General features: G+C 41.9%; 1 protein-coding gene across 1 annotated transcript in view; it reads right to left on the bottom strand.

Annotated features, from left to right (window-relative positions):
* Nucleotides 1-16206, bottom strand: part of PPA1 (inorganic pyrophosphatase 1) — a 37841-nt gene extending 21635 nt beyond the window's left edge. Inside the window, exons 1-4 of the mRNA XM_060092173.1 lie at nt 16026-16206; nt 13580-13638; nt 1909-1962; nt 710-829 (exon numbers count right to left, since the gene is read on the bottom strand). Of these exons, the coding sequence (XP_059948156.1) occupies nt 710-829; nt 1909-1962; nt 13580-13638; nt 16026-16089 (297 nt within the window). The 5' untranslated portion in view covers nt 16090-16206. The remainder of the gene's footprint in view (nt 1-709; nt 830-1908; nt 1963-13579; nt 13639-16025) is intronic.
* Between the last annotated feature and the right edge of the window lie 11106 nt (nt 16207-27312).

The raw sequence follows: 27312 nt of genomic DNA, 5'->3' as shown, positions 1-27312 counted from the left end.
CAGAGGCAAGTTAGATAAGCTTTCGTAGACAGTTTAGATTTATTTCCAGCTTTAGTGAGGGCCACTGGTAGGTTTTAAGCAGGGACATGATAATGAATCTGATTTAAGCTTTAGAAGGTTGCAACTGGGACTTCCCTGGCAGTCCAGTGGTTAAGTCTTTGCCTCCCAACGCAGGGGGTGCGGGTTCGATGGGGGAGTTAAGATCCCACATGCCTCCCGGCCAAAAAGCCAAAACATAAAACAGAAAGAATATTGTAACAAATTCAATAAAGACTTTTAAAATGGTCCACATCAAAAAAAATCTTAAAAAAAGAAGAAAGTGGCAGACTTGGGATTTGCACCCTCATCTGTGTGGTGCCATAAGATCAGTGCTTTTAAGCACTAGTCTACACAGCCGCTCTCAATAGATACGCCACTCGTTCTGTAAAGAAAGAATTTGTGTAGTTTATAACCAGTCCATATAAAAAAATACTTCAGAAAAGAACAAACTTTCAAATGTGAATTCAAACATTGTAAATATTTACCTTTTAGTTCATCTTGAAAATAAGTTATTTAAGGAAGTATTAAAATGAGTTAATTACCCCTTATGTTTTTATAATCTACTATAGCAAAAACTTTTTGAAGGTGTTTAAATCTTTTTTACTAACAGTAGTAGGTTAAACTTTTGTAAGCTAAAAAGTACATTTCTAGCAAGTGCACAGAGACATACCTGAGGGATGGCACCATAGTTCCAGATATATCCTTTATAAGGGAACAAATTTGCAACATAACGGAGTTTTCCTTTTTTCACATCTTGTTTGATTGGGTTTAAAGGATCCTTTGTAGCAATCTGAAATAAAAAATTTCAAATCATTGTATATTTGTATGTGAAATACTATTCAAATAAGGATTTAAGGAAATGAATTATGAAATGCACTAGTTCCACTTTAATGATGTATTTTTACCCCTAACCCTTTTATAATTTGAAATAAGTTTCTCCATAATCAGCCTTCAAGTGGAAAACATTTGAGGTACAGAGGAACTATCAAGAAGGGAAAAAGAACATTTTCTAATTCCAGAAAGCAAAAATTAGCTGGAATAAATCCTAACATTTGAGAAAATATCTAACTTCAGCTTTCCTTTAAAACATTTAAAATTATTCAAATATTTGACTGTCTATTACATGTGACGTGTTGTTACTGCCAGGACGCATTATTAAGTGACAGAAAATGTTACAAATATCCATAACAAAAAGTCAAATCTATTAGGTATCATCAGAAAAAAATTAACAGGGGCTTCCCTGGTGGCACAGTGGTTAAGAATCCGCCTACCAATGCAGGGGACGTGGGTTTGAGCCCTGGTCCGGGAAGATCCCACATGCTGCGGAGCAACTAAGCCCGTGCTCCAAAACTACTGAGCCCTTGTGCCACAACTACTGAAGCCCACGCGCCTAGAGCCTGTGCTCTGGAACAGGAGAAGTCACCGCAATGAGAAGCCCGCGCACTGCAACGAAGACCCAACGCAGCCAAAAATAAATAAATAAATAAATATTTTAAAAAAGAAATAAATTAACAAAATGTGACAAAAATTCCAATAAAATAATTTATGGCTGGAGTGACTGAAGCAAGCCTGTTGACTACATGGAGGAGTCAACGATGGAATTAAAGGGAAGAAGGCAGAAGAGAAAAAGGTAATTCTAGGCTTTGGGAATGCCAGAAGGAAAGTCTGTAGCATATTTGTAAATAGTAAATGGTTGAGTTTAGTTGGAGCACAGAGGGAAGACTGGCAGGCAATGGGAGATACAGCTGGAAAATAGCTTGGGACTAGAAAGAGGACAACCTTGGACATTAGTTGTTTAACCCTTGAGCAAATCGGTGCAACTAGATCAAAACTAATATCCTACATCTGACTAGCAAAGGTGAAACATACCTCCATTTTTGCATTCGACCAGCGTGGTACTTCAACCACCATGTGGAACACATCCTGAAAAACACAGAGAAGGTGAGATGGTCACAGGAGTTCATTTATTCTATTACTTCAGTGAGTATGTCCCAGTCCTTCCAAAGTTAAACTGTTCATTGTATCAAATCTTTGAAGTCACGGACTTTCAACAAAATGCATCAAAAAATAAGGCAGACTGATGGATGAAGAGGTAAAGCAAATACAGCAAAATAATTGTAGAATCAAAGTAGTGGGTGTATGATTGTTCACTGTATTTCTTTAGAATTTTTGTTTGTTTTAATAAACACAGTAAATTTTTCATAATAAAATGTTGAAAGGGTGGGGTGGAAAGAATTTTCCTATAAAGAACGGAAACAGTTTTAAACACAGCAGAACTTGTATCTCTGAGGAGGGCCATCTTCAAAGCAACTGTCTCCAAAGGCTATGCATATCCTCCAGTGACAGTGCAATTACTCAAAATGTTTTTGGAACTTCTATTTCAGAGGTGGTTTATAAGACAAACCCCAAATCAGAAAATTTATTTGTCATACTTTAGTTTTAGCCTCAAACAAAATCAATCGGCTTGATTACCCACATTATTCTCCCAATTAGGCTGTTTTTAAAAATCAGATACTCCTCAAAAAGACAAGAAGTTTGATACTGAAGATAAAATATTATGTTCCAAAAATAGTTTAACCAATGGCAGTTCTATTGTAATTAGTTTACAGCCTTAAATTGACTACTTGAAATTGGATGACATATTAAAAAATTCTCAGATGCTTACTGCTTAAAAACCCAATTAATGAAAAACCACACGTTGCTATCTCCTTTGCACACCAGAGTCAAATACCAAGTTGAAATACATTTTGTAATTAAAACTGAGCTTAAAATAGTCAGAAAATTATTTTTGCCAAGGAATAAAACTAAGTTCAGTTTTTCAATTTAAAACCTCTACAAAGGGCACACATGAAGCCAACTCTGCCATTACTTTTATAAAATGCATATTTTAAACAATTGATTTAAAATGAAAATCACTTAGTTACACACTTGCTAGAATTACTTCTTTGCTACTTTGCATCAAAAAACAGGTACTGGGCTTCCCTGGTGGCGCAGTGGTTGAGAGTCCGCCTGCCGAAACAGGGGACACGGGTTCGTGCCCCAGTCCGGGAAGATCCCGCATGTGGCAGAGTGGCTAGGCCCATGAGCCGTGGCCGCTGAGCCTGCACGTCCAGAGCCTGTGCTCCGCAACGGGAAAGGCCACAACAGTGAGAGGCCCGCATACCGCAAAAAAAAAAAATATTGAATACAAGGGAATAAGTCAAAGATTTCCAGATAATAATTAGCTTGTTATTTTAGCCAAGCAGAAAGCTCCACAGATTTGCATTCAAGAGGCTAAAACTTCTGTCATTTACTGAGGGAGACTAAGGTATTCCATAGTTTCTGCTCCAAGCCTCCTGACGTCTGCCTACTCCATACGATATAAAAAACACAATGAATGGAGACATTGTTTAAATCCAGGACTGAATAAACTGCTCTATCCCTGTAAAGTCATAACTGGGTGGTTTTAGAAAAAGTAACACATTGTTCATGGGTAGGAAACCTCAGACCCAATCTTCGATTACATTTCATTCTACTCATTGTAAGCGAGACCTGTGTCTATCTAGCACCACCCCTACGCCTCAGGTGTTAAAATGAAAGATCTGCACGTCCACCACCAAGTCAAACTTAAAACTGTACAGCAGTAATACCCTAAAGGTCCACAAGATAGAGCTGTTACTACATGAAAGATCACCTGAGAAGAGAAAACCAAAGAAACTGGCTAGTTTTTCAAAAGAAAATATTACCAAATGAATAAATTGCCTCAAGAAAAAAAGTAGCAAATAAAGCTAAAATCACTGATTCAAAGTTTGGAAACTATACTGAACACTTTAATGGAATTAAATGATAAATACATAGAGATCCTCAAAAACCACATTACCTAATATTACAAACCTACATAACTAATAGGAAAGCAGAAGAAAAGAAAAGAAAGAGAGGAGAAAGAACCAACATTACAGGAAAGAAAACATCTTTCAGGAAAAGACTCTACTGCAAACAGAAGAACTCTGAAAGCCTGAGGTTTTGGTACTTTTTAGAAATTAGCTGGGCCAAAAATAGCAAGGAGTATCCTGCAAGGAGCCTCAGAGACAATTCATTCGTTTTTGCCAACATATATTTATTGAGCACCACTGTTTTGTGCCAGATACTAGCAGTGAACAGAATTAAAGCTCTTCTAACTCCCTAAGAGTTGGATCGCCAAACCAGGTCATTTCAGCTTGCAGGCCTCAGCCTGTAGCCTAGGGTCCACAAATCTAGGTGAGAGACTAGTCTGTAAAATGAATGTTTAGCACATTTTCAAGTGTATGTAGATACCGTAGTGATTACTGGATCTTTTTTAAAATTAATTATTTAATTATTTTTGGCTGGTTGGGTCTTCATTGCTGCACGCGGGCATTCTCTAGGTGTGGCGAGCAGTGGCTACTCTTCATTGTGGTGCATGGGCTTCTCATGGCGGTGGCTTCTCTTGTTGCGGAGCACAGGTTCTAGAGCGCAGGCTCATTAGTTGTGGTGCACGGGCTTAGTTGCTCCACAGCATGTGGGATCTTCCCAGACCAGGGATCGAACCCATGTCCCCTGCATTGGCAGGCAGATTCTTAACCACTGTGCCACCGGGGAAGTATCTTTTTTTAAAGCAATGAATGTGTAGTAATTTTGTCACTACCTTCCCCATCAATCATTATCAAAACAGAGGGGGCTTCCCTGGTGGTGCAGTGGTTGAGAGTCCTCCTGCCGATGCAGGGGACACGGGTTCGTGCCCTGGTCTGGGAAGGTCCCACATGCCGCGAGCAGCTGGGCCCGTGAGCCATGGCCGCTGGGCCTGCGCGTCCGAAGCCTGTGCTCCACAAGGGGAGAGGCCACAGCAATGAGAGGCCCGCGTACCACAAAAAAAAAACAAAAAAACAAAAAACAAAAAAACCCAGAGGTTTTTGGGGTTTTTTTTGATATTAAAGAGGGCGGACGTTCTTATTCTTTAGAAGGAAGTACTAGTAAAGAACAGTTTATTTCTCCTAGACACCATGGATACAATTCAGGGAGTTGCCACTAGGTACACAATGATACTTAGGATTTTCAGGGCAACTGACATGAGAATTTCAACCAATCACTCCATTGCTACTAGAAAAAAACACTTTTACTGTTAAAACATTATGCATTCTATTTGGAACTCTTGTGCACTGTTGGTAGGAATGTAAAATGGTATAGCCACTGTGGAAAACAGTATGGTGGTTCCTCAAAAAATTAAAAATAGAATTACCATATGATCCAGCAATTCCACTTTTGGGTATATACCCCCCAAAATTGAAAGCAGGGTCTTGAAGAGATATCTGTATACCCATGTTCACGGCAACATTATTCAAAATAGCTAAAATGCAGAAGCAACCCAAGTGTCCATCAAAGGATGAATGGATAAGCAAAATGTGGTATGTACATACAATGGAATATTATTCAGCCTTAAAAAGGAAATTCTGACATGTGGTACAACATGGATGAACCTTGAGGACATTATGCTAAGTGAAATAAGCCAGTCACAAAAAGACAAATGACTATATGATTCCACTTACATGAGGTATCTAGAGAAGTCGAATTCATAGTGACAGAAAGCAGAATGGTGGTTGCCAGGGGACTGGGGAATTAATGTTTAATGCGTATGGAAAGTAAGTTTTGCAAGATGAAAGGAGTTCTGGAGATGAAGGGTGGTGATGGTTGCACAACAATATGAATGTACTTAATACCTCCAAACTGTATACTTTAAAATAGTTAGAATGGTAGATTTTATGCTTTATGTATTTTACATTAAAAAACTGGAAAAAATTATGCATTCTAATATTTCCAATGTTTATGGAATTTAAAAGAATGAGACAAGATTTTAGGAAATTTAGTACTACCTAGTTAAAAATTCATGCCTTCTTTCTCTAATCCTAACTGGTTTAAACTATTACTTAGCTCAATCCTGGATTTAGTGTCTTATTATTCCCATTGTTAGGACTTCTCAGAACTGTTCTCCACTTCTACTATGCTCTGGATTCTCAATCCCTGCTCTGGCACCAAGCTTTCAGCTCCCTGTTTACAGTTTCAGAGAAAGGAAGGAAGGAAGACGTTGGTATCCCTAGTAGGATGATGCTGACAAGGCTGTAGGAGGCAGGGGAAAGGCAAAGCATAGCTCTAAGCTGTGACTTCCAAAGTCAAAGACATAGCAATCAGTCTGACTTCCCAGATTTACAGTCATTTCAACAGGAAGACAAGTATGTTAATGTTATAGATGTCCAGATTCTAAGGAGATTAGAAACTTAAGTCTAAATCATAGCATTCCACTAATCAAAAAGATTTAAAATAAAATTGTTTTACAGATAGAAGAAATATAACCTACATCTCTTGATCGGGCTTTTAACTTCATTGATGAAACAGGAGTATCACAGTAGTACAGTGATCATAGGTCTCATCTCCAAACTGGTTCGTTTTCTTGTGGATCAAGTCAGTAGTCTGACAAGTCATTTACTAATGAATAGGCTATAGCTACTTGGTAGGCTATTATTTCTAATATCATTAAGTACATATACAGGAAACATACTCTTAATTACATCCCATCTTTGAATCTTAGTAGTAAAGTTAAATGTGTCTTTATTGGGAGACTTACGAACACCTTATGACTTATGATCTTTTCCCAACACTGGACCTGAAGCCTAGTGAACATGACCTACTGTATTGCAAAACTGCATAAGTTACTTAAATTAGCATTTATGACTCTTCATGTGTTTCTCTAGATAACTTCAGAAACCAAGTACAATAAATACCAGACTTACGAAGAAATACAAAATCATCCTGATTTCACTATCCTTTCTTTTATTTTTCCATTTTGCAATAAAATTTGGAGAAAAACAATGGTGGTAGAGAGGATTTTCTTCTAAATTTATCTAGAGATTAGATATAAAGCAAGAGGCTAATAGAAAACAAGGGCAGCTTGCCTTTTTTTTTAATCTCTAGAATATTTTTGGAGAATAAAATTCCTATCAGAAGAGCTCATGTAGTTAGTAAGGAAATGCTCTACTCACGTAAAGGTGCTTTTGTAAAGGTTTAGCAGATTTCATCATTTCCAAGAGTATTTTTATCGTATTAAGTGCTCACCAAGTAACACTTGGTTTTAAGTTTTGGCTTCAAAGCTAGTTCTGTGATTACAGGATATATTCTAAGTTGTTAAAAGTAAATGGGTTCCTCCTGTGCAGTACCAATGGGGTTGTAAATTGGTGCACCATTATGGAAAACAGCATGGCACTTCCTCAAAACACAAAATAAGAACTACCATATGATCCAGCAATCCCACTTCTGGGTATTTATCCAAAAGCAATTAAATCAGAATCTCAAAGAAATATCTGCACTGCCATGTTCACTGCAGCATTATTCACAATAGCCAAGATACGGAAACAACCTAAGTGTCCATCAATGGATGAGTGGATAAAGAAGACGTGATACATACATACACACACACACACACACACGCACGCACACACATACTGGAATATTCAGCCTTTTTTTTTTTTAAAAAAAAAGGAAACCCTGCCATTTGTGACAACACGGATGAATGTGGAAGATATTATGCTAAGTGAAATAAGTCAGAGAGAGAAAGACAAATACTACATAAACTCACTTGTATGTGGAATCTAAAACAGTTCAACTTATAGAAACAGAAAGTAGAAAAATGGTTGCCAAAGACTGGATGGGTGGGAGATAGGAGGGGATGTTGATCAAAGGGTACAAACTTCATTTATAAGTGATAAGTTCTGGAAACCTAATGTACAGTATGGCTCTATGAAAGTTGCTAAGAGAGTAGATCTTAAGTGTTCTCACCATACACACAACAAAAATAAATATGTGAGGTGATAGAGGTTAACTAACGTGATTAGTGGGATCATTTCACAATGTACACATATATCAAAACATCACACTGAACACCTTAAATACAATGACTATTTGTCAATCATACCTTAATAAAGCTGAAAAATAAATTTTTAAAAAAATTTTAAAGAAAAAATAAATGGGCTCCTGACTTCTTTCAGTGACAAGTGACAAATGTCTATTGGAGAAGCTGATACAGAAGAAATATGATGACCGAAGTTCACACTGTGTGCTTCTTATTCATTTAGAATTATAACTTCACAAAGGAAAACATGATTTACACCAACCCCCCAAAAAATTGCTCAACAAGTTGTTGAGCAGGGGAGATAGTTAAAAAACAAACACCTTTCAGTAATGCTCACTTGTTTTGCAATCACACAGATGTTCTACTCATAGCAGTTTCAACAAACTATTGTATTTGGTAATGCATACTGCCATATGCCACATACACGGAAAGTAATAAAACTTAATTGACACATCATAACTAAGAATAAGCTCCTATTTTTTCCCCTCAGATGAGCTTTAAGATGACTCAATTTTGAAAACAGATATTCTAACCATAATCTGTTTACTTTCTTATCTTTATAAAATCAAGCAAGAGTCTGGATTTCCAGCTGTCAACATCTTCTATGATCTGCAATGACTAAGAATTTTCACCATAGAACCTTTTCCAAGAAAAATGCACATTTACACCAAATTGCAATTTCAGACAGAACTCAGAACCTCAGAAACCCATCGATGAGTATTCCAGGGTCTCAGGGCCACCAAGAATTCCTGGACTAGAAGACTTAATAGCTTTCCCGAATGAAGGAAGTTCTTACTCATTTCCCTTGAATTCTAAGCGTAAAAAAAAAAAAAAAAAAAATTAAGCAAGCCTTTTCTTTCTGCTTTTTTTCTTTGTAAATATCAAAGAGATAGTTACTGTAGAAAATTTGGAAAATACCAAAAAACACAAAGTAAAATCCACCACCCTTTATCACTTGAGGCAGTGTGGCTCAGTGGCTAACACCACAGGTTCTGAACAAGAATGCCTGGGTCTGAATCCTGCCACTACCGCTTATGAATTCTAGTTGGTAATCCTGGACAACTAAGTTACTGAAAGAACCCAGCTCACAGATTGAAATGATGGCTAAAGGAGAAAATCCACATAAGGGCTTTAGCATAGTGCTAAATGTAATCTAAAACACCCACGAACACCAATAGTGCTCAGAGGTAAAGCAGCTTGCTCAATATGGCAAAGCCAGTTAGTGGTAAAACCAGGACTAAAACCAAGGTTTCTTACTTCCAGTTCGGTGATCTTTACTCTATACAATAGAGCTCTGAAAGGCTTCAGACATAACCAGTCATTGTGGTAAACATCATCATCCTATTGTGGGGTTTTTTTTTTTTGGTTTTTGTATATTGAGACTTTATAAGCCAGGCATTGTGACTGCACATTACATGTATATTTAATCAACACAACTTTTTTTTTTAGTCAAAGCTATCCAAAAAACTTTTGTCTTTTTAAAACTTATTTTTTGATTGAAGTATAACTGACTTAAAATATTATACAAGTTTCAGCTGTACCACATGGTGATCTGATATACATTACAGAATCATCACTACAGTAAGTCGTTACCATCTGTCACCATACAAAGTCACTACAATATTGACTATATTCCCCACGCTGTACACTACATCCCCATGACTTATTTTATAACTGGAAGATTTACCTCTTAATCTCCCACACCTATTTCCCTCATCCCCGCCTCTGGCAACCACCTCTGGCAACCACCAGTTTGTTCTCTTTACGTATGAGTCTGTTTCTGTTTTGTTAAGTTTGTTTTACAACTTTATCTTTTTGATAAAATTGTTAAACCACAGATATTATGGTTAGAATATCTGTTTTCAAAATTGAGTCACCTTAAAGCTCATCTGAGGGGAAAAAATAGGAGTTTATTCTTAGTTATGACATGCCAGTTAAGTCTGTTATCAGTTTTCACCTATGCTGCCAGTTCTAACTTCGGTTTGGAAAACATAAAACAAAACCCCAACCATTCTATATACATATAAAGTTGGAGAAGACCAACAGTATTTAAATGATTAATTTGGTGACATTTTTTAAAGTTCCATTTATAGAACTGTCTACAAAAAGAAATAGAAAATTCAAAACAAAGCAAACCCTGTACGGAAGTGAGTACTGCTGACCCTTGAACAACACAGGTATGAACTGTGTGGGTCCACTTATACGTGGATGTTTTTCAATAGTAAATACTACAGAACTACATGACCTGTCGGTTGAATCTCCAGATACGGAGGAATCTCAGATACAGGAGGCCAACTATAAATTATACGCTAGTCAGGGCCCCTAACCCCCGCATTGTTCAAGGTTCAACTATAATTTAAAAAGCATCCACTTGGGTGGCATATCTCCTCTAAAAGTTTCAGGTACAGTAAGATAGTGTCTTTAAAAATTTAAGAATGATACACAACTGCAAAAGATATCCTATTCAGTTTCTGAAGCACCCACCTATTTGACTAGTAGCTTGCCTTTTTTTTTAGAGGAGAACAGTTCCATATTTATATATTCTCCCAACAGTCAGCTGAAAAACATTTTAGAAGCCTATATTGTTAGAACTAGTATTTAACATGGAAGTTTAAGATATAGAATAGAAAATACCAAACTTCTAAAATTAGAACATCAAGTCATGATACTTGAGTACTCTAAGATTTAGATAAAGCTTTTAATCTACCCAGTGTTTCACACTGTTTATGCTGATTATGTTCTGGATTCTTAAATTTTCTGTTATCTCAGAAGTTTTATGTCAGAAGACACTTTGAGCTACAGGTTTTTTATATTTGATTCCAAAATAGACCCAAAGCAAAGAACAGCCTTACAGTATATATACATCCAGTGAGTCCTTGCCTTTGCCTTCTTTCACCCAGTGGATTTGGAAATAACCCAAGTAGGGTATCTGAGTCACAAGGATTTCCAAAACTGGCTGGATGGATTACCTAATGACACATATACTAAATCAAATTCTGTCCATGTTGAAAGGTCCTGATGTGGAGTAGAATATAAGCCTTTGGGCATTTTTTCCTTATAGAGCTGAGTTGTGTTAAAGGCACATTCCCTCATTATCACCCCTCAAATGACTGACCATATTAGGGATAAAGTCGATGGCTACCCACACAAAAATGTATTTACATAAACTTAATCATAATGAAATTTTTTTTTCAAAAACCATACTCTTCTGTAACCAACGGAATTAATCAGATCTTTTATTTAGGCTAGAATCCAAAATGGGTTATGTGTGCCACACCCTTATTTGTGCTTTGTATAAACTAAACTTCCTTAAAAACAAAACAAAAAGAACTCTTTCCTGCCCCTGAGGCAGGAATCTGAAGTGCTGAAGTTCACTGAGGTCTGGACCACTGGTGAAATCCAGAGTCATTGCAAGAGCTTGTACTTTTGAGCCAGCCGAATGTGGTACAAAAGGCAGATTCTTCATTTGAGTAATCCCAAATTACAGATACAACCAGTCCTGTAAAAGACTTCAAGGAGTTGCAGAGTAACCTGAGTGAAGATGTTTTACACGACACCAAAATGTAGTCTCAGCTTCCTATTTTGGGGTAACTTGCAGCAGCAACAAGATTAGGCACCATAACTGCTGATTCTTCTGGTCCTTGGCTAGAATATTGTCCAGTAACTTAAGGCTATGGTCTGAATGTTTGTGTCCCTCCAAAACTCATACGTTGGAATCCTAACCCTCAAAGGTGATGGTGTGTAGTAGGTGGGACTTTTAGGAAATGCTTAAGACATGAGGGTGGAACCCTCATAAATGGGATGAGCGCCTTATAAAAGAGGCTCCCGGGAGATCGCTAGCCCCTTCCACCACATAAGGAAACAGCTAGAAGTCTGCAACCAGAAGAGGGCCCTTACCTGATCTCAGAGTTCCAGCCTCCAGAACTGTAAGCAATAAATTTCTGCTGTTTATAAGCTACCCAGTCTATAGTATTTTGTTATAGCAGCCCAAACAGGCTAAGACACTTATGAACGCAAAGAAACCCAGCTACAGGTCAAGAAAATGTTTCCCTTCCCTAGTACATCTGTATGCCAAGGTACCATCAGTAAACTTAGGGTCATCAGTTTATACCTCTTCATTATTCAAAATGGTCTGAGATGTTACTGCAAAGTACTTTCATATACATACTAATTATACAACAGCTAATTTAAGCCAACCAAATGATGCCAATTCAAGAGGAAGGAAGTTCTTGTCAACTCCCAGGGAATCAGATGTAACAAATTAAAAGTTTCTGAATAAATAGATCTTTGAGAATCCCACAGGAGAACACATGCCAATTAGAGGTCCCTCCTGTAACTGTGGGACATAACTGCCCTCGGGCTGTTTGCTCTACTGTCTCCAGCTAGAGCCCAGCTCAGGCTGGCTGCTCAGAAGCAACACTCAGGTTAGATTTTCTGCCAGTGGCCAAGTGTCAGTGCAGAACTGTAGCAATCTTCCTGGTAGAAGTACATGAATTTATCAATTTATGATCGTCAAGCACAGAAAAAAAGTAAGACTCAGCACACACATGGATAAGATGTCATCTTTATTATTCTAGACATGCATTGGAATGTGATATTCACATGTATTATGTATTGACATCTAGCTAAGGAAGATCAATAACCTATGACGCTTTTACGACTCAAAAAGATTTGCACTCAGTGTGGATCCTTCCTGGTTGAATGAAACAAATTTTAAGGTATAAAAAAGAATCAGGGCCTCCCTGGTGGCGCAAGTGGTTGAGAGTCCGCCTGCCGATGCAGGGGATACGGGTTCGTGCCCCGGTCTGGGAGGATCCCATATGCCGCGGAGCGGCTGGGCCCGTGAGCCATGGCCGCTGAGCCTGCGCGTCCGGAGCCTGCGCGTCCGGAGCCTGTGCTCCGCAACGGGGGAGGCCACAACAGTGAGAGGCCCGCATACCGCAAAAAAAAAAAAAAAAAAAAAAAAGAATCAGACATTTGTCCTTGTGTCGGTTCCTAAATGTAGCACAAACTTCTCTTATTGGGAGGGAGGCTAAAACAAGCAATGGCTTTTAAAAAAAATAACTATTTAAATTTGCACAAACAATGCATGCTCTCTGTAAAAAAAAAAAAAAAAAAAAAGGAAATATAAAAAGGCAAAAATGAAAATAGGGGCTTCCCTGGTGGTGCAGTGGTTGAGAGTCCGCCTGCCGATGCAGGGGACACGGGTTCGTGCCCCGGTCCAAGAGGATCCCACATGCCGCAGAGCGGCTGGGCCCGTGAGCCATGGCCGCTGAGCCTGCGCGTCCGGAGCCTGTGCTCCGCAACGGGAGAGGCCACAGCAGTGAGAGGCCCGCGTACCGCAAAAAAAAAAAAAAAAAAGAAAAGAAAAGAAAAACAAAAAGAGTTACCAGCAATTCTGGTGATTTTTGTTAATCAAGGCGGCTTTAAAACATTTGTTTCTGTTCCTCTACTCCTTCTCCAAATGATAGTTGCTTCTTCAAACCAAATAATCTAGATTTAAGACTGTCTCCTTATTTAGTCAAGGCACCTTTAACTCACAGCACAATGAGGCATTTTAAGCACTTGTTAAGACATATAAGAAAATCCGTACGTGGAACTAACTGATCTGAGCAATGAGACTAAGGTCAGAGAAGGATGTCTTACCTTATCTGCATAAATTGGAATATCATGAAATGGAGATATATATTGTCCTTTTTCATTTTCTGCAAAATTAATTAGAAAAAGTTATTGCTTTTATTGGTTAATTATATTTCCAGATGCATGAAGCACACATTTTTTAAGACTTTTTTTAAGAGAATTTTTAGACTTACAATAAAATTGAGAAGGTACCAAGATTTCCCACATGCCCTCTCTCTTCCCATTATCAACATCACTCACCAGATCTTATTCCCACCCCAGAAAAACTGGCTATATACTTCACCTTCCTGACTGCTCCAAGATCAGGTTAGGTTTTCATCCTACATGTTCCTTAGGGGCCTAAAAGGTACTAACCTCTATGGTGAGGGTGGGGACTGCCTTACAAGCCTTTGTATCAGAGCCTAGAAGTGCCTGGTATACAAAAGGCAATCAAATTGTTTGATTTTATACCGGTTAACAGTTAACAGAGCTAATGAAATACTTGGGCTCTGGGAGAAGGCAGGGGACCAATTTGCCAAATTATAAACCGTGTTGCTTTAAGTGGTGTTCCAGGGAGACACAGCCATCATAGATTAGGATTTTTCTTAAGGATAATCTAGCTGTAACAGCACTCTCACAGGTAATTTCTGTACTCTAGAGACCTAACTACCATATCCAAAAAGTAATTTTAAAACTTCCTTACTATTCTTTAGGAAACCTTAAGGGTCAGTCCACACTGCATCCCTTCATGATTAAAAATCAAAGTGGAGGGAATTCCCTGGCAGTCTAGTGGCTAGGTCTTTGTGCTCTCACTGTGAAGGGGTCGGGTTCGATTCCTGGTTGGGGAACTAAGATCCTGCACGCCGCATGGCGTGGCCAAAAAAAAAAAAAAGGACAAAAAAACTCAAAGTGGAATAGGCAAAATTGATCTGTGACCATCCCCAATTGGCATATTGGTCCCGTCAGTGTCAATAGTGACTTGCGATCCAACCCACTATTAATTTTAAAGAGATTGGCAAATGTAACATTATAGAGGTAAAAATCTCCTCCTATTAAGGAAGGATATTAAGAAATCTATGATTTTTTAAGTTAAAATTACATAGTACTCACTACCAATACATAATCTAAGTAAAAAACTGTATTTGTTCTGCAAATATAGCTTGAAAAAATTACCCTAATCATCCCCCCCACCTACAAACTAGAGGGTCACCTCTCTAAATCCCTCCTACAGAGAAATTCTGGAGCCAACATCAACTCCAGAAAAACAGTTCAGGGAACTATTTGTCAAAAGTTCCTGCACTGCCCTTGTTGCTGAATTCTGAAATTAAATAAAATGCGTGGGGGAGGTCCCACACGTCACTGGATTTTACATGGCAATCTAAACTTTAGTTGTGTAACTTTATAGTTCACTTTCCTTTTCCTCTCACACCAGGCTAGTTTTTGCTAGGAGCTTTGTTCTTTCAGTATTACCATTCATCCCCTCCTCCTCTCTCTTTACTTCCCTTCATACACCGGAACTCATAGAATTCAAGGCACCTGCCTATTTCCTTGGGAACAAAATTGTAAAGAAGTTAAAATAGAAACGCCTCCGTTATCTCTAATAATTTTTGGGGGGCGGGGCGCGGGGAGGTGGTAAGAGGATAAAGATAAACCCGAGGTAGCTTTCCCCCACCTACAAGGCTAAAGGTGGTGCACCAAGCAAAGCGGAGCCTGCAGCCTCCTCGGCTCTAAACGCAGACTTAGGGGAGGTACCCCTTAGACGCGATCCGCTGCACAGGGGCCAAAATTTGGCACTTTCTTACTCATGCTTCCCAGATTGACGTCACCTGTTTGGAGGGGAACAGATTTCTGTTTCACAAGGCGTTTTCCCAGCATCAGTGCTACTGGAAAGCACGCGTCAGGGAGGCAGGAGCGCTGCTGGGGCCCCAGAGGGATGGGTCCAGTCCTCCACTGATCGCTCCAGATCTGGACCTCAGCTTCCCCGTCTGTCGGACGAGGGCCTGTACCTGACCCCGCTACGTGCCCACAATCTGAGCTATAGTGGAGGAATTAAGGTCTTAGGGAGTCACCACCATCACCTCCTCCCCCTCGCCACGCCGTTCCTCCAAACTGAATAATCCTCTTACGGGGATTAGTTTACCCCCAGCCACCTTTTCTAGGGTGACTCAGTGGTTTCCTTTTCCCATCAGACACTGCCCGAGGCAGACACCTGCAAAACTAGCCTGGCCCAGGTTCAGGTCCAATCGAGCATGTGAAAGAGGAACGCCGACCCACGCCGTCCTGGCCGCGAGCGGGACGTGAGAAATGAGAGGGCCAGGCCCGCCCAGGCCCCCGGGACCGGCCCGAGGAGCCCGGCCGGCGCCCGGGACAAGGTGCCGAGCGCGGGCCGAAGCTGCCAGGGCGGGAGGGGAGGCGAGACTCAGGAATGAATGGGCGGGCGGGCAGGGAGGGGCCGCGGGCCTCCGACACTCACTGAGGAAGACTCGGTACTCGAGGGTGAAGGGCGCGGCGCGCTCCTCGCTGCTGAAGCCGCTCATGATGCCGGAGACCAGCCGCCGCTGCCGCCGCTGCTACAAAGCCACTAGCCAGCACGCGACGCCGACTGACAAGGAGTAAGCTCTGCGCCTGCGCACTGCCGTGACTGTACCGGCCAGCAGGGCGGGGAGCAGCCTTTAACGCTGCTGGTGCCCGCGAGCCCACGCCGCGCGCAGGCGCACTCTGTAGGGCCCGCGAGTTCCAGCGCCCCAGCCCCGCCCCCTCGGGCCGCGCCTCCGCGGACCTCCCCTCAGCTCCCAGGCTGGGCCACGTGGCTGGCGGCCGGCTCTGGCTGAGTGATCCGTCTGGGCTGGCGAGCTTTGGGGCTCTGACGGAGATGGGTAACACGTTCTCAGCTTCGACCGGCTAAGAATTGACCGTCGACCTTTCGCCTCTCACGCACACTGGGAATTCACCTTTGACTCACACACCCTTCTCCGCAGAGTAATTCCTTATCTCAAAAGACGTTTAGGAGTCAGCTGCTTTACCTGGCAATCCCTGCCAAGCAGTCTTAAAGGTGAGCGGTTTTCTGATCCTTTTAAGCGAAGTTAAGACATATTACTGACACCTGTAATGGCTACGAGCTGGGTAGCAGCTCCATCACTTTCTAGTGTATGACATCGAGCAAATTGCTGTTAACCTCTGTGACTCAGTTTCTCACCTGGGAAATGGAGATGTTAATAGTAACGATTTCAGGGGTTGCTGGGATGATGAACTGAGTTGATACACGTCAAGAGCTGGAGGAAGAGCCTGGCTTGTTGTAAGCGCTCGGGAAGTGTAAATTGTTCCCACTCTCCCCAGTGGAGGATTCAGTCTGCTCCCCCGGCTTGCCCAACCCTCCCCACGTCCCCTAGGACTTCAGATGGAAGCACTGGGGAAGTCCAGGCGTGAGCTCAGAGTCTCCTGAGGACATTTCCTCAGGTGCAAGCTCCTTGAAGCTTGTTTTTATACCACTGTTTCATGGTGTCAGGCCAGACCCCAAAAGTTAAAGTCATTTGAGGTTGCGGGCAGATATTTGCATCACTTACTTCCCCAGTTGTATGTGGGTTTTTTTTTTTTTTTTACTGTATATTTCAGAATCCTCAAATTAGGCAATTATTCTTCACCAATTTGATTACAAAATTATTTCGAAGAATGCCTAGTTTCATTTAAAATTTTTGATGGGCTGGTCTTCTTTAAATGATCTTGATTTTCTAGAGCATTAAAGATAATGTGCCTTTATGACATTTTGACTTAAACTCTTTTTTTAAAATCAATATCTATTATATAAAATGAGGTGCTCCCTGTAGTAAATGAAAACGTAGTAAGATAAGTTTCCAGTTAGTGTTCCTCCCTTATCTCCCGCCAGACTCCCATTAATCTTCAGAAGGTCATGACTCACTGACCTTTTGAACACTACACCACACATCTTTACTGTAGTTAGAACACAAGGGCAGGAAAAAAAAATAGTAGAGCAGTAGTTTAGTCAGTAACGCATTACTGAAAGCTAAGGGAATCTCTGCAGAGTGAACACTAAGTAGGCTCATGTTCAGAGAGTTTCTTAAAAGGATGCTCTTCTGACTGAACTGTGCCATCAGTTTTCTACCTTTGAGCAGATGGAGCTAGTTTTCTTGGAAAACCCCAGAATCTCATCTGTGACTGACTTGTGAACAGACAGAAATGGTGGAACAGTGTGCCACACGCACTTTCCCTTTTGCTTCCTGCCAGCTCAGAGCAAGCAAATCGTCTTGCTGACCTCTGGACTTGCATGCTAGCTCTTGTACTGAATGTATTCAGAGAGCCAATCAGTACCAACTCCAGTAAAAAGCCAAGCCCTGCCTTAGCTGGGGCAGAAGTCAGTGCTTTGTAACTTTCCCTTGCAGGCAAGGTTGGTGAACCCCACAGGCCCTTTGGACCTTGTTCTCTTTCTCATGTCTCCCTGGGGCCTAGCACAGTACCTGGCCTAGAGTAGGTGTTTAATGACTCTTTGCTGGACCAATAGATAGAGGAATTAATGAAAAAGAGGGCAAAAATACCTTCTTAAGTATAACAGTTTGACAAAGGATGACCCCAACTGTTCTCAAACGTTGTCTTTCTTGCTCTGTAACCAAACCAGTGGTCCTTTTCAGTCCACATCCTTTTTGCTGTGGTTGACCCTGTTAGGCACTTCCAATTTCCTGATGCACTCTCTCTTCCTTGGCTTGTGACTACACGTCCTTCTGACATCCCTCTTACTTCTCTGGCCACTTATTTCTCATTTTCCCCTTTAGCCTTCTCTGCATCCCTTCATCTTTTTTTTTTTTCTTCTTTTTCTTGGCCGCGCCGCACTGGTATGTAGGATCTTAGTTCCCGGACCAGGGATCAAACCCGCGCCCCCTGCAGTGGAAGCTTGGAGTCCTAACCACTGGACTGCCAAGGAAGTCCCATTCATCCCTTCATCTTGATCATCACTGTCTTTCTAATGTATCATGTTCTCTCTCTCTAGAGATACCCTCTCCCTAGGTTACCTTATGTATATATTTGGTGTCAACTACCACCTCTAGGTCCTATAACCGGAAAACTTTCAAATGTATAACTGTTTTATTTAACACTTGTGACTATTGTCTGTGCTAGGTGGTAGGGATGTAGTGCTTCGAAAGACATGGTTTGAGCCCTCACAGAACTTATAGTTTGAAGGGAAGACAATCTTCAGCAAATACGTCCAAAAAGTTTGGATAAGTAGAGGGAGTTCCCTGGTGGCCTAGTGGTTGGGATTCCAGGCTTTCACTGCCACGGCCTGGGTTCAATCCCTGGTCGAGGAACTGAGATCCCACAAGCTGTGGGGTGCTGCCCCAAAAATGGTTTGGATAAGTAGAGTGATAAAGGAAGTACAAGGCATTGCCTTGTGGGAGCAGAGAATCTCTCCAAGGAAGTGACCCTTAATCTGTGACCTGAAAGATGACAAGGGGTTAATAAAGCAAAAGGGACAAGGTAGAAGCCAGAAAGAGACTATGAAGAGATGTGGTCAGAGTTAAATGGTGGAGGGCCTTGGAAGGCATGACATGGGGGTTGAACTTTTTCCAAAAGAGAAATGAAAAACCTAGAAGGGGTTTTTAGCAGGAAAGTAACATGTCAGAATTGCTTTTAAAAGTGGCTCTGTTAGCAGCTTGAAGGCTGGATTGAATTTTAGCAAGAACAGAGGCAGGGAGAACAATGAGAAGGCTGCTGCAATGGCCCAGGTAAAAGATGATGGTGGTGCCCTGGACTTGGGTGGCAAAAGAGGTGAGTGATTACAGAGCTATATTCAAGGTAGAATCAATGGAATTGATCATTGGTTGGACAGAGTGGAAGATGAGGAAGATGGATTTGAGGATGATTTCTAGGTTTCTGGCTATGACAACTGGTTGAATGGTGTGTCATTTACTGAGATAGTTTGGTTAGGATGGAGGGTAAGCAAAATGATGGCTTTAGTTTTGAATATTATAGCAAACACTGCTAGTTGCCTGCCCAGTAACCATATTACCTCCTCCTTTCTAAGAGAATCCTAAATTTGTTCAGGAATCTACTCCTCTTTACATACCTTTGCTTCAGGGCAGCCAGCCCCTCCACTGTCTTCAAGGAATGCATTTCATTTTATTATTCTTTTTATTGAAATATAGTTGATTTACAATGTTGTATTAGTTTCAGGTGCACAGCAAAGTGATTCAGTTATACATATATATCTGTCTATTCTTTTTCAGCTTCTTTCCCCTTATAGATTATTACAAAATATTGAGTATAGTTCCTCGTGCTATACAGTAAGTCCTTGTTGGTTATCTATTTTATATATAGTAGTGTGTATATGTTAATCCCAAACTCCTAATTTATCCCTCCGCCCTCCCCCTGCAAAGGAATGCATTTTAAATAAGCTAAGACAATCAGGGTTGTCAGTATTTGTTTCAGGCATGCAAATGTGATACAATTCTGTCCAATGGGATGAAGGGAAGGCTGCCCAGTGTTTCCAGAAAAGGTTTTATCTTAAAAGGAGAGTATACTCCTGAATGCTTGTTGTTTGAAGCCACAGAAATTTTAGAGGTTGTTATGCAGCATAATCTAGCCAAAGCTCAGCTAACACAAATAACTGAAACTGCTGCAGCCCTCTTATGAGGCATTAACCACCAAGAGAGTTTGCCTGAGAGAGAACCAAGCTGACATGCAGAGATTAGCAAAGCAAATGATGGAAAGAACTTGAATTCTCAAGATATCTTTGAGCTATTGACTTAACCAAGCCTGGAGTTACTTTTCCTCTGAATCTCTTATTGCATTAGATAACAAATTTCATAGAGTTTAAACCAGTTAAATTGGGTATTTCTGTTACTTGAAGTCAAAATATCTTGGCTAAAATAAACTAATAGCCTGAAAAAGGAACGAAATCCTAACACAGGCTACAGCAGAGAGGAAGACAGAGGGCAGTGGGGAGTGATTATTCCTCAAACAGAGAGTGATTTAACACCACCACTGGCTATGTGACAGATAAGCTAATTTGCCCAAATCACCAAGCTTGGGTTTTTCCACCCACATTCATTTGGTTGCTTGCACATGACAACAGCAGCATTTGTTGGTTATGGGATTCAAAGGCCTGAGCATTGCAGTTACTAAGAGAACACAAACAGCTCAAGGTGGGACCTGACAGCCAGTTCAGCAGCTTTCACCTCATCAGTGACCACAAGGCAGAGGAGTCCAAAGGATGATTTCTTTTAGCCCATGGCTGCCATGAAGGCTTGATGCGGTATTGGATCAGACTAAATGCACATCGTTTACTTAAACTGCTGGTATTCCTTTCATCTCAGATTTGTGGAAGCCACTGAAAGTGATGGAAATGTGGTTTTATGGCTAAATCAGCAGTCTGGAGCCTGTGGCTGGCTGGTTTTATTTTTAGGATGAAAGGAGATCTCCATCAAGCCTCTTTCTTTTATTCTGAACCTCAGTTTCCCAAATATAGGAAGGAGAATTCACAGCAGCTTGAGGGAGTGGCAAAAATCTGGGCTTCCTGGTCAGACACGCCAAGATTTGAGTCAGCTTCAGCACCATCTAGTTATATGACCTTCGGTAAGTTACTTAACTCTTTGAGACTTGGTTTTTCCATCTATAATATTGGAATAATAAGAAATACCTGTTTATGTAATTACTTCATTCATTCAACAGACATTTATTGGGTGTCTCCTATGTACAAGGCAGTGCCCTAGATCTGAGTCCACAAAAGTGAGTGAAATAGACATAGCTCCTGTTCTCATGGAGCTTATGCTCTGTTGTGAGAAATAAATAACAGACACAAAGCACTTAGTACTGTGCCTGGCTTTTAACAAGCACTCAGTAAATGTTTTGAGTTGACCAGAAATGTAATTATTGAAAGTCAGTACCATTTTGATGTTCATGACCTCCTTTCTCATGCTCCCTCTCCTATCTCAGGGCCTTTGCACATGATATTCTCTGTCTGGGTTGTTCTTTCCTCAGCTATTCACATGCTCCCTCTCTCACTTCATTCATATCTATATTCAAATCTCGCCTCCTCAGAGAGGCCATTCCTAATCACTTATTAAAATAGCCCTCCACCCCTACCACATTCTATCCACAGGATCCTGTCAAAGGATCTATCTTGCTTTAAACCCATTCTTGATGGGTTTAAAAATCCTCTGTTAGTGATTAATTCCTCTTAGATTCAGGGCAAATTTTTGTACTAAAGTCTCTACAATATAATCATATCATATAATTACATTTCAATATAATCATATTTCTAAAGATAGGTTTCAAAACACTTTAAATAAAATAAGAATGACCGGGACTTCCCTGGTGGTACAGTGGTTAAGAATCCGCCTGCCAATGCAGGGGACACGGGTTCGAGCCCTGGTCTGGGAGGATCCCATGTGCCGCGGGGCGGCTGATCTCGTGCGCCACAACTACTGAAGCCCACATGCCTGGAGCCACCGCAGTGAGGCCCGCGCACTGCAATGAAGAGTGGCCCCCACTCACCGCAACTGGAGGAAGCCCATGCACAGCAATGAAGACCCAACGCAGCCAAAAATAAATACATAAATTAATTAATTAAAAAAAATAAGAATGACCAATAAGCATATGAAAAGATGCCCAGCATCCCTAATCATCAGGAAAGTTTTTTATTTTTTTAAATTTAAATTTATTTTTGACTGCGTTGGGTCTTCATTGCTGCGCGCGGGCTTTTCTCTAGTTGCAGCGAGCGGGGGCTACTCTTCGTTGCGGTTGCTCGGGCTTCTCATTGCGGTGGCTTCTCTTGTTGCGGAGCACAGGCTCTAGGCATGGGCTTCAGTAGTTGTGGCACACAGGCTCAGTAGTTGTGGCTCACGGGCTCTAGAGCGCAGGCTCAGTAGTTGTGGCCCACGGGCTTAGCTGCTCTGCGGCATGTGGGATCTTCCCGGACCAGGGCTCAAACCCATATCCCCTGCATTGGCAGGCAGATTCTTAACCACTGCACCACCAGGGAAGTCCCAGGAAAGTTTTTCAAACACTGATTCTATTAAGTGTTGGCAAGAACAGCTAGAATTCTCATACACTGCTGATGGGAATGCAAAATGGCACAGCAACTTTGGAAAACACTTCAGCAGTTTCTTGCATAGTTAAACTATACACTTACAACCCAGCCAACCCACTCCTGGGTATTTACCCAAGAGAACTGAAAACATATATACATATAAAGACATATATGAATGTTCATAGCAGCATTATTCATAATTCATAAATTCATAAAAACTGGTAACAACCTAAATGTCTATCAACTGATGAATGGACAAATAAAATATCGTATAGCCATACGATGGAATACTACTCAGCAATAAAAAGGAACAAACTACTGATTCATGCTGCAACATGGATGAAACTCAAAAGCATTATTCTGAGTGAAAGAAGCCAGACTCAAAAAGCTACACACCATTTTGTTCCAAGTATATGACCTTCCAAAATCAGATGAGTAGTTATCTGGGGCAGGGAGGAGAGGAGAGGGTTGACTACAAATGGGCACAAGGGAATTTTGGGGGGATGCTGGAAGTATCTTGATTGTAGTGGTGATTACACAACTGTATACAATAGCTAAAACTCATCAAAATGTACAGTTAAGATGGGTGAATTTTATTGTATGCAAATTATGCCTTAATAAAGCTGTTATAAAATTTTAAAACATATATATGCATAGAAAATGATTCCATACTTATCTCTTGTGGTGGGATTTGAGTGCTTTTTATTTTCTTCTCTAAATTTTGTAAAATTTCCACAATGGAGTATTTGTGTAGAGAGAGAAAAACACCAACAATAAAATGCCAGAAACATAAATAATTGGCTTGTTCAACAAGAAGTCTATTGCTGATTCCACATTGTTTGCTTGCAGTGAAGCCCATTTGGGTCACCTCCTTCTCATCTATCTTTCCTCAGTGGCACTTCTGAGGGGTGAGCTGAGGAAACAGATGCAAAAAGGTACAGAGCTTAATAGGAATGCTTTGTCCGTCCAGCTCTCAGTTTGGCTGTCACCTGGATTTTTGGATGAATACACAGTAGACTAATGATAGGGGGGCTCTCATCCTAGTTGCCAACTCTGCCCTCCATTCCAACCTAAGTCAACTCATGTGTCCTCCAGGCCCCAGGAGAAAGTCCTCGGCAGAGGGCCGGGCAGATTGTGGTTTTCGGGGTCCAGGCCAGGCACCTGCCTCCAGCTCACGTTGGTCTGTTGAGTGCTGCATGGTCTTGGTCAAGTCAAGAGGCCATTCCTCAGTGGAGACCCATGATTAGAATGATCTCTCATGCTGCCAATGGCAGGACAGGACACGGAGTCCCTTCAAGAGCTTCGCTGGGGTGGGGATGCTCAGGGTCAACAGGCCTCTGACCCTTTTCCCCTATCACACATCCAGTTCATTTCCAAACTTGCTGCCTATGAAAGGGCAGTCACCTTAGGCGACCCAACCAGCTTGTAGGCAAAGGATGGCACATGGGGTGAAGTCCATATTGCTTGCCCTTGTGTGCCTTGGGGTAACTGGACAAGGCCCCTGACAGGGCCCAGGTGTTTGTTGGGTCACAGGATTCCAGCCAGGATAATAAACCTACACTTATAAAAATACCTTCATAAAATATGACCTCATGGAGGGAGCATACAATTTTCTAGCTACTCTAGTCAAGAAGTAAAGCCCAACAGAAGCTCAGAGCAGATGGGGTGGGCACAGGGGAATGAGACAAATCATAGCTTTCCTTGAGCCTCTGCTTCATCACCCATAAATGCCAAGTTGGGAAAGATCCTGGGTCCCAACCTACGGCATCTGTCCTCAGGGCTCACACACACCCTATTTTCAGGAGCTACTTCCAATACCTTAAAACTCCACACATTATTCACAATAGTCAAAATGAGGAAGCAACCCAAATGTCCATCGATGGATGAATGGATGACTGGCATATACATATAATGGAATATTATCCAGCCTTTGAAAGGAAGGAAATTATGCACCTACTACAATATGGATGAACCTTGAAAGACATTACGCTAAGTGAAATAAGCCGATCACAAAAGAACAAATCCTGTATGATTTCACCTGCATGAGGTACCTAGAGTAATCAAATTCACTGAGACAAAGTAGAATGGTGGTTACCAGGGGCAGGGAGGAATGGGGAGTTATTGTTTAATGGGTACAGAATTGCAGTTTGGGATGTTAAAAAAATTCTGGAAACAGATAGTGGTGATGGTTTCACAGCAATGCAAAGGCACTTAATGCCACTGAACTGTACACTTAAAAATGGTTACATGGTAACTTTTATGTTGTATATATTTTGCCACATACACAAAAAACCAGACATCCCATAGGTACCCACAAGGCCTCACCCCTCATGAAAGCATCAAGTCATGCCTGATTCAAATCAAATCTGAACCAGCAGGCATAGCCTTTGACAGATTTTTTTTTAAGAAATAACAATAACAGCAAATATATGAATTATGGCCTAGTGCAGGTTTTGTTTTTTGTTTTTTGTTTTGGCAGGCCCAATCTTTCAAAGCATGGCATCTTTGGGGGGAAGTAAAACAAAGGGGCCTTGATAGAAGTTTGGCTTGGGTGAGTGCCCTGGTCTCCCCCCAGCTGTAAAGGCTGTGATTTTGTGGTTGGGGAGACCATGCTAAGGGAGAAACACACACCAGAGGAGAGACCAGACAGTGTCTCCCAACAGATTCCCCCCTGCCACAGGGACAGGCATTTGGGTTTAAGAGGGCCCTTTCTCTGGTCTATTTTTAGAGCCTGGAGTCAGAGTTCTTTACAGCAAGCAGCCAGGAATCCTCTGGCCTATGTGACACAGAACACTGATACAGCACCAGAAATGGGGCCCACACATGCACTACCTAATGAGGGACAGGATGGCACACCCTTTCCTAAGACCCTCATCCATCACTTCCAGACACCTTGACCAGGGTGGGGTCATGATGGATCTTGGCAGCCTGCTCAATACATGGGTCATAGAGAGCATACACAGAACAGCTCAGGCCAGATATTACAAAAGTAAATACAATAGACTCTCATTTCCCAGACCAAGAGCTTGAGGGTGGGGATTCTGGTTCACCATCAGGCAAAAAGTCTTTGTGGGAATTTCCAGCTCTCCTCCCCAATCCACCTTCCTTAAAAAGGAAGAAGGGGCCCGGGAAGAAATCAGAAGACAAATTCTAACCCAAACCCTGCCCCTCTGTGGCTCGTGGCCTTGGTCCCTTTGAGCCTCAGTTACTTTGTAAAACAGCAACATCTCCTTCAGCCTCATTTGTATGGATCAAATGAGACAGTGTCTGGCGACATGCTTGGAGAACACACTGTACAGTGGCTTAGGAATTTTCTTCTGCCCCTACATCTAGTACTTAGAATGGAGTAAACAGGGTTAAGTCTTAAGTCATCGTGTGTCGATTAAGGAGACTACTGGAGCCTCAGAGTCACATTCTCTGCCCTGGAAATGTTTCTTTTTTATTCACTAAAATTCTGGCAGCAGTGCGTTTTCTATAGAGATGAAGGAGAAATACCCAGTTAACTGCAGATTACTGGAGCCGTGCAAGGATCACAAGGTGATCCCACCTCCTGGAGAGAAGCCTCTCTCTTCAAGGTGATGCAGATATGCTGGGTGAGAGCCAGAGCAAACAAGGGATGGTCCCCATCCCTTTTTAGGGCACACAAGTTATCCATGCCAGGGAGAGGTTTAGTGTTTGTCATCCCAGAGGCCCCAGAAGACACCATAGCTTTGGTTGGCCAACTTCTCCCCTGCAATTCCCTGGAGGGAGCAGGGGAAAAGGCCTTGGGGAAGGCTTATACGTGCAGCTCCAGTGAGCAGATGTGTTTCGGAAGGCTGAAAGTGGGTGCTATGCCCTCCTTTCCTCCTGTCCATGAATAAATAAACGTATGCCTCTTGTGGCCTTGCAGCTGCCTGTCGCACTGTGAACTCCCACCTGGGCCGCCGTCATGGTGGTGGGCCCTATGAGGAGAGGAGGGAGGACAGAGACCCACCCTTCTCTGGGCTCAGACCCAGAGTGCCTGAAACTGATGCAGGCTCCCCAGGGCTAGTTCCGCAGCTGCTCAGGCATGACGTCCTGTAAATGGTACTTTGGGGAGAAGAGAATGGCCCTGGACACTTCCTGGAACAAACAAGACAAACCTACACAGAACACACTATGTTCTCCTGGGAAGGGGTCAGGGGAGTGGCTTCAATCATGCATACAGAACACCAGGACGTGGACACCAAGCATCCGATGGACAGGCCAGCCTTGCTTTTCACTTCTTGCCAGCTGCCTAATTAGGATTTACACTTTTCACTGTGTTCGCCTTCCGGGGGTCCTTCTGGAGACAGCTGGAGATGGTCAAAACCATCAGGCACTGGAAGCACACAGACTCCTGTAGGGCTTCCAGCTGAGACTGAGCTGGCCCCATCTCTTCTAGCCTCAGTTTCACGTCTTCAGAAGGGGGATGAAAAACCCCTATTCCGAAAGCTTTTTGAGAATTCAGTGAGATGATGCCGGTGGCTTCTACCACACAGAAGGGCTTTCAGGGAACAAGGCTCCTCTCCCCTTACCCTCCTTTGCCTCTGTCTGAGGGGGGAGGTGGCAGAGAAGATTCCACTAGCAACTAACTGCTCACCTTGTATTTGAGAGGGAGGCACATGGAACCCTCTGCTAACACCACACCAGGCCGCTAGCATGCCTGGGTGTCACGTGTCCAGCCCGGGCCCTCGGGTTCAGGGGCCGGCCCTCCATGTCCCAC

This window comes from Mesoplodon densirostris, chromosome 1 (genome assembly GCF_025265405.1).
Source record: "Mesoplodon densirostris isolate mMesDen1 chromosome 1, mMesDen1 primary haplotype, whole genome shotgun sequence".
Taxonomy (NCBI): Eukaryota; Metazoa; Chordata; class Mammalia; order Artiodactyla; family Ziphiidae; genus Mesoplodon; species Mesoplodon densirostris.
Note: the sequence above shows the minus strand (reverse complement) of the source record. Positions and strands in the feature narration are given on the sequence as shown.